The sequence below is a fragment of the Cucurbita moschata genome, unplaced genomic scaffold (assembly GCF_002738365.1).
Source record: "Cucurbita moschata cultivar Rifu unplaced genomic scaffold, Cmos_1.0 Cmo_Scf00045, whole genome shotgun sequence".
NCBI classification, from domain to species: domain Eukaryota; kingdom Viridiplantae; phylum Streptophyta; class Magnoliopsida; order Cucurbitales; family Cucurbitaceae; genus Cucurbita; species Cucurbita moschata.
The window spans coordinates 1,341,876-1,350,449 of NW_019268561.1; the positions used below are offsets into that span (position 1 = coordinate 1,341,876).

The window sequence follows — 8,574 nt, forward strand, 5'->3', positions numbered from 1 at the left end:
AAGCCGAATTAAGGTCAGTATCGAAACTAGTGGGAAAAACAGTCGAATGGATGTCAAACAAGACAAGAAGGTGAACTCACGAGCACTCACGTGCAAATGGAGAGTCTCTCACACACACAACTACACACGCATGTTTGAGAGGGTGTATGTTCACTCCTTGTGTGACATGTGGTGTGCACAGACAAGCGCACCTGAGTCGAGTCGGATTAGGAAGACAGTTTAGGTTCATGTTATCAAATCGAATTGCTTCGCGAATCTCAGTTTGGGTGCCCAACCCTTTGTCATACGCGTTCTTTCACCCTATTTTCTTCCATTTTTTAAAATTTTTTTCTACATAGCTCTAATCAACTTGTTCCTTCACCAAAGTTGTAGAGTTTTAATCAATCTTTCTATCTAAATTATTTTCATTCAATTTCATCAATTGTCGAGAGATATAAACACATATAGAATTCTCCTTATTGAGGTTCACTGGAACTCCGCTTTTCAATCCAAATCGACTCAACATTTCTTCATGAATGTTGTGCAAAATCCCCTCAAGAACAACATACAAATTTTAAAATCTTACTCTTCCAAAATCTCATAGATACGAGTTTTTGCTTTGGCTCGAGTATATGTGCATCATTTTAATTCTCGTTTAGGCTCGAGTTTTACAGAAACATAGCATTTAAGATAGTCATGAATCCCAACGAACTCACAATTCAATCACACTCATAGTACTTTTAAATCACATAAAGTGCTATAACAAATAAAATTAGAGTTGATATTGAAGTTGTGAAACCTCTAAAAACGGACTAGTGGATGATCCCATGTGCACACACCTCACCCACTCGTGGATCCCATGTGGTTGAATACATTTTTTTTTCTTCCAAATCTTTCTTAGAATTCTAGTTATCTCTATTTTCTCCCAATATTATTAAGCATTTATTTTGCCCCGTAAAATAAAAATTTAAAGTTTAAAGTTGCGATATCTCATATTAATTGGAGAAGAGAACGAAACACCATTTATAAGGGCGTGAAAACCTTTTCCTATCTAAGGCTTTTCAAAGCGTTGAGGGGAAGCCTGATAGAAAAAGCCGAGAGAGAACAATATCTGGTAACGCTGGATTTGGGCACTTTCAAAAGTACACGGGTTTGTCATTAAAAAAAAAAAAAAAATTGCCAATTAACCCTTCTAATCAATCACACTTCACAAGGGCTAATTACACACCCAGCACGTGGAATTGTGAGATCCAAGCTTCCAAGCAGCTACTGTCATTTCATGTGTTTTTTTCATTGGCATGTTACTCTAGCTGGAAGATGCTAATGGTGGGTTGACCAAACACTCCATTTTCGACTCTTTCGACATAAAAAGAGTATTTAAAACACGTGTCACCGTCATCCTCACAGTTTTAAAACACGTATACTATAGAGAGCGACTAGCCCTAATCCGACTAGTGTCTCGCACCATCTGATAATTGGTTCTAATATCATTTGTAATAGTCTAAGCTAACGCTAGCCGATATTATTCGCTTTAGCCTATTACGTATCGTCATCAACCTCACAGTTTTAAAACATGTTTACTAAAGAGAGGTTTTCACACTCTTACAAGAAAATTTTCGTTTCCCCTCCAACTAGCGCTGGGTAGTACAATATTTTTCCTAAGTTTAATCTAGAAAAAAAAAATGCCGTATTCTATGGAAAGTTTTCAAACTTTTATAAAAAGTCAATAATAGCAAAGTCCGGGTTTAGTTTTTTGTCCAATGATTTAAAGTCTAATATATTTTATTTCTAGATTTAAAAAAAAAATGTTTAATTTTAATCATTAAGATTCGAGATATGTTTGTGATCGAAAAAAATATTGAATAAGATCTTACTTAAGTTCATAAAATAAGTGTTAATTTATTTTTAAATATTTAATTAAAACATGTAAATTAAAAACTATTTTAGAATGTAGTTGAAGAATAAATAATAAAAAAGTTATTATAAAATAAAATAATATATATATAGTAAAAATATATATTTAAAAAATAACAATAAATTAATTTAATTTATTTATTTATTACTTATTTTAATCTCTATTAAACATTAAATTAAACTAATGATAGAATCTATACTTAAATGATTTTTATAGGGTTTATTTTCAAGTGGAAAAAATGAGTTAATATCACCTCCTCAAGTTCAACATTTTGTTTCCTAACAAAAATATTGTCGATTATTTATTTCTTAATAATGTAAAAAAGACAACGTAGCACACATGTTTCACGTGCTGCGGCCTAGGGACAAGGAAATTAAAATCCACTGCGTTCGCGCACATGGAAAAGAATGGTCCTCCACAATCACACGTCACTCATTTTAGTTCAATGGACCAAAAAATACAAAAATGTTCATTGATGGTGAGGCTATTTGTTGGGAATGAGTCTTTCACCTAGTAGCACAAGAATTGGAACCTATGGAAGAAGAATTTGGTGGTGAAGATAGCTCATATTAGACCATTTTTTAGGATGTATATTTATTTAGGAACGTTCGGACCACTGTGGTAGTGAAAGATACGACTCCTGAAGAGGCTTGGAGTAGCGTAAAACCTAATGTTGATTATTTTCAAGTTTTTTGATGCATTAGTCATGTTCATGTACCAGACATTGAGATAAAGAAGTTAGATGATAAAAGTTTTCTGTGTGTGTTGTGCTGCTAGGGATTAGTGAAGAATCTAAATCATATAGATTCTATGATCCAGTGTCCAAGAAGATAGTTGTAAGCCGATGCGTGATTTTTGAAGAAAATAAGGATTGGAATTGGAGGAAAAGTAACGAAGAAGCTAGACGTGATACCTTTGAATGAGAAGATAGTAATATAGAAGGAAGCGAACATGACCAAAGTCGAGAAGAATTTGAAGAGAAGGTGGTGGTAGAAGAAGGGGAAGTTAGTATATCTTTCAGTGAGTCATCTGAATCAAATTCTTCAACATATGAAGAAAGCACACTCAAAGTCAGGAGCAGAAGAGCACCATTATGGATGGAAGATTATGTGAGCGGGAAATTTTTTTCTGAAGCAATTGAGCACAATAATTTAGTTCTATTAACCTCAACTACAGATTCAACTATCTTTGAAGAAGCTGTTCAAAGTTCAAAATGGAGAGCTGCAATGGGCTTGGAGATAGAAGCCATCGAACGGAAAAGAGACTTGGGAATTGATAGATTTGGAATTAAGAAGATCGGAGTAAACTGGCTTTTCAAAACCAAACTCAACGAAAATGGCGAAGTTGACAATTATAAGGCTAGGTTGGTAATAAAAGGTTATGCACAACAACATAGTATAGACTATACCGAGATGTTTGCACCTATGGCTAGGTGGGATACTATGTTGACGATTGTTGGGAGAGAGTCCCACATTGGCTAATTTAGAGAATGATCATGGGTTTATAGATAAGGAATACATCTCCATTGGTACGAGACATTTTGGAGAAACCAAAAGCAAAGCCATGAGAGCTTGTGCTCAAAGTGGACAATATCATACAATTGTAGAGAGTCGTGATTCCTAACATACTATTCGAATGATAATTGCTTTAACAGCTTGGAATAGTTCGAACGTGCATCAGCTTGACGTGAAAAGTGTTTTCTTATATGCAGGGTTAAAAGAAGCCGTGTTTGTTGAGCAACCACAAGGTTACGAGAAAAAATGTCAATAATACAAGGTAAGTTCTGAGAAAAAAGATCAAGAATACAAGGTATACAAATTGAAGAAGACATTATATGACCTTAAACAAGCCCCATGTTCATGGTACAGTCGAATTGAGCAACTGTGACCTTACTTAGGACCTTGTTCCTGGGATTAGACCGGTTGACGAAGGAGCCAAGATCAATGCTACCATGTATAAACAATTGATTGGAAGCTTTATGTATCTAATTGCAACAAGGCTGGATTTAAAGCTTATGACTCCAACACAAAGTCGGTCAAAGCTTTCGATATCCATTTTTTAAAGAAAAATGAAAATCCCAAGATCGAAGAAGAAGAATTTTAGAGAGAATTCTTGTTCGGGATATAATATTTTATTTAAATTTCATATGATATTTCTCTCACACACTAAATACATGTTTTTCTTTTATGTTTACCATATCTAACCTATTAAATATTAACTTGAAGTGTTCAAGTTAAATACATCTTCTCCCTTTATATTTAATATGTAAAAATATATTTATCTTTTTGTCTTTACTATATGTATTAAATATTAATTTAAATTAAAATGTATTAAATATCAATTTGAATACTTGAGTTAAACTTTATATATATTATTTAATATATATAATTCTCACCGTTCATAACTCACTCACGATTAAGAACAAGTCTGATATTATCATTTTATGAAATATTAATCTTCTTATTTAATAAATTTATAAAAAGAGATTAAATATTTTATAATCTAGTCTTAAACAAATTTATTGTAGAGATAATTCACTCACAAATAAAATAAAATACTTAACTTTTTTTTTAGACACTTGTAAATTTTTATTTGAATATGATCATTTTTATTTGAATATGATCCTTCAACATGTCAATCACTATAAATACCTATTTTTTAACATTTAAAATTAGTTTAAATCACGTCTTTAAAATAATAACCGATCAGCTTAATCATTGTCCTGGTAAATATTTTATTAAATAATTACAAGTTGGATGATCTTAATAGACTAAAATTAAACATTATCGAAATCTCAAAAATAAAAAATACTAAATTTTAAGATATAATGACCAAATAGAGTTGAAACCCAAAACCTACCGATTAAAACTTGTAATATATTTCTATTTTATACCACCTTGATGTCTTTGGTTTTCCTACTATATATTTTATATGTCTCTTTCCGACGTTGTTTTCCATGGGATCTAAGTTGTCTCGCACCTCTACCCCCTTCACAATGAATGGATCAATACGTTGATAAAACCTGAGAATAGAGTGGTTCAATGTTACTGTATTTCAAAATTACTTGCCTCTTCACCAGCATGATTCTTTATTCCTTATTGAAACGTACAATAACAGGGTGTTGTTTGGCTTACCTAAACGTTCTGGATCCTTGATGAGTTCTTCTTTGGAGCCTCGTCTTTCGTATAGTGTAAACATTAATTTCCGAATCTCACCGACAATAATTTTTTCAATAACGACTCTTCCTCCTCTCTCGAATTCTCACTCTTTCTTTTCTTGTAGCAAGGTTCTGGGAAGGGCTAATGTCTGTTTCGTGTGTCGTGGGAGTCGAGAGAAGTGTGGTTTGGTTGAGGAGGCGAGAATTTCCGTGCCTCATAAATTAATTAATGGGTATATCCTTGACAAATATTATGAAATATTAATTTATTAATATGACGATATTTGATTTGACAATATTATTAATCAATTGGTTGGATGTATTTTATATTAAAATTACGATTATGTATGATTGAGAATTAAGCATCTACCCCCTTTAAAATATTTCATTATTATTATTTTATTTTTGCTATGATTTTAGATTGAATATGTAATTACTCGATAGCCTTTTGGTGCAACCAAAATGAGTTCCAAAGCCTGTCTCCCCCATGTCTTCCTCGTCAGCTTCCCCGGCCAAGGCCACATCAACCCCATGCTCCGCCTCGGCAAAAAACTCGCCGCGGCGGGCCTCCTCGTCACCTTCTCCACCTCCGCCCAACTCGGGTCCCAGATGAAGAACGCCGGGAGCATCTCCGACCACCCGACACCTCTTGGCAATGGCTTCCTCCGCTTCGAATTCTTCGACGACGGCCGCAGCGACACCACCCCGACACTCACCTACGACGAATACATGGTGCAGCTCCAACGCCTAGGCGCCATCTCCCTCCGCCAAATATTAGAAAACCAAGTGAAAGAAAACCGCCCGGTCTCTTGCGTTATTGGGAACCCTTTTGTGCCTTGGGTTATTGACTTGGCCGACAACCTCGGAATCTCCTCCGCCGTCTTTTGGGTCCAATCATGTTCTGTTTTTTCCGTTTACTATCACCATTTTCGTGGAGCTGTCCCATTCCCTTCTCAAACCCAACCAAATCTCGACGTTGAATTACCCTTTTTGCCCCTTTTGAAGTCCGATGAAATCCCAAGCTTCTTGACTCCAAATGACTCTCATCAAGCTATTGGGAAGGACATTTTGAGGCAATTTTCGAACCTCTCCAAACCCTTTTGTATATTAATGGATACTTTTGAAGAGTTGGAGGCTGAGGTCATAAACGACATGTCAAAAAAATTTCCGATCAAGGCGGTGGGGCCTTTGTTTAAGATTTGTAGTGACATGGACACGAAGATTCGTGGAGATTGCATGAAAGCTGCTGATGAGTGTATTGAGTGGCTCGACTCGAAGCCTATCGGATCGGTGGTTTACGTGTCGTTTGGAAGTGTGGTGTTTTTGAAACAAGACCAGATTGATGAGATTGCTTATGCGCTTCATAGTTCGGGGTTTTCTTTCTTGTGGGTTTTGAAACCACCTTCCGTACATCTTGGAGCCAACCGCCATGTTCTTCCTGTTGAGGTTCGTAAATTTTAATGTTTTTGTTTTGAAATTCTAATCACTCTACAAACAAGATTGATCATATTAAATTTGAATTATTCTAAACATCCAACCTAAACGGTATAGAATTGCGAAAAAACTTAGCTATTGACTCAAGAAAAATACAAATGCTCTTTTTACTCTAATTTTTAAGTCTATTTTACAAAGACAATGTACATGATTAAAGTAGTTATGATATAGAAAAGTTGAATCTAAGAACATTTATAAGTGTCTTGATGTGCAAACTCTTAGTTTACAAATGTAAAAATCCCACAAATGATTGAAAATCTTGAAAATTTGATCTAACAATCTTATTGAAGAATAAAATATTTAGATCTAAATTTCCAAGTAACTCAGAAGACAAGGAATCACTTTAAGGGAACATCAGGATCGAATATCTCAAGACAAAATACATGTTTGAAATTCGAATCACTCCACAAACAAGATTGTTCATGTCAAGTTTGAATGATTCTGAACGTCTAACCTAAACTATATAGAATTGCAACAAAATTTCGCTCTTCACTAAAAGAAAGCACAAATGCTCTTTTTACTGCATTTTTTTAAGTCTATTTTACAAAGACATATATACGTGACTTTATATAGTCTCAAAATAAACTCTTGACCATCTATAAGGCATTTCAAGAGTTTCGTAACCTTTCTATTTTATAACACTAATTAGTCATTATGTAGATCTAACTTAGAAGTAAATAAAAAGTCTTAAAGTTTAAAGCACGTGAAACACCAAGAATCTAGTTTTCAATTATGTATCATAAATTTGTAACCATTAAAGAGTAAATGAAACTTCACGTGAAGTATCTTAAAATAATGAAACTTGATTCTTCTTAACATGACATTAATTGCAACTTGGTTTAACTTGACTGAAACTTTACTTCACTTCATGTAACTTAACTTTATCTTGTGGTAATTTCGACAACATTCTTCACGACTTCCTTGAAGTTTATATTGTATGACTGAGATGTCTTGGTTCATATCAACTTTAGTACAAAGAAACCCTTGTTTCAAGTTATCGTGTTATTTATTTCGTTTCTTTCTATTTTGATTATCCATTTCATGTTGGTGGACGATTCAAACTTGTATACCTTTAATATTGATATTAGGTGTACTTAAGTTTTAAAATTGCCATAAATTGAAGGTTTGCATTCACATTGGTTGGTATGTAGGTGGTGGAAGGGATGGGAGAGAGAGGGAAGGTGGTTGAATGGAGTCCACAAGAACGAGTGCTCTCACACCCATCATTGGCATGTTTCCTCACACACTGTGGTTGGAACTCATCCGTGGAGGCCATGAGCTTAGGGGTCCCGATGGTCGCATTTCCCCAATGGGGGGATCAGGTCACCAATGCCAAGTTCCTCGTCGATGTCTTCGGCGTCGGCCTCCGCCTGTCCCGTGGCGCCAATGAAGACAGGCTAATACAAAGAGATGAGATTGAGAAGTGCCTGAGAGAAGCCATGGAAGGCCCAAGGGGGGTGGAGATTAGACAGAACGCTTTGAAGCAGCAAAAGGCGGCGGAGAAGGCGGTGGCTGACGGCGGCTCCTCCGATCGAAATATTAAGGACTTCATCGATGAGATTCGAAAACGGTGAGCTGGCCACTGCGTACAAAACTTCAAATAATTTCTTGTATTAATAAATGGATCTTATAATTTTAGGGAAAATTATTCAAATGTTGGACTGCTACCTTCTCAATCATTGTTTGGTAAAATTATAAATTGTTGAGTTGTAATGTTTGATGTTAATTAGTGTCGTAACGCCGCAACCAAAAATATTATGATACTCAATTGTTGTAGCGGAATTGAAAACAAGATCGATTGCACTCACACGCTCACAAATAGAAATTAAACAAAGAGACACAAAGATTTACCTGATTCGGAGAGAATGGAATTTCCCTACATCCACCCACAAGTGGTAGTCAATCGCTATAACCAAAGTGTTTATAGTGTATATGATATGAAATCAACCCAACGGATAGCTTTGATATCAAACGATAAGGAATTACTACAAGGAGAGTAAGATTCAGATTACCTTGTTGATCGAATATC

The 8,574-nt window shown here is 35.0% G+C and overlaps 1 protein-coding gene across 1 annotated transcript; it reads left to right on the forward strand.

The window, feature by feature from the left end:
* Positions 1-5,486: 5,486 nt before the first annotated feature.
* LOC111434625 (gallate 1-beta-glucosyltransferase-like) lies at positions 5,487-8,308 on the forward strand. Its single transcript, XM_023072087.1, has 2 exons — positions 5,487-6,497; positions 7,697-8,308. The coding sequence occupies exons 1-2, from the start codon at positions 5,514-5,516 to the stop codon at positions 8,117-8,119; spliced, it is 1,407 nt and encodes a 468-aa protein (XP_022927855.1). The 5' UTR covers positions 5,487-5,513; the 3' UTR covers positions 8,120-8,308.
* The last annotated feature ends 266 nt before the right edge of the window (positions 8,309-8,574 follow it).

What these genes read in the sequence shown, in the direction of transcription:
- LOC111434625 (XM_023072087.1), top strand. Translation starts at nt 5,514, where the DNA reads ATGAGTTCCAAAGCCTGTCTCCCCCATGTCTTCCTCGTCAGCTTCCCC. An exon ending in GCCATGTTCTTCCTGTTGAG is followed by an intron (nt 6,498 to 7,696) that starts GTTCGTAAATTT and finishes GTTGGTATGTAG; the next exon opens with GTGGTGGAAGGGATGGGAGA.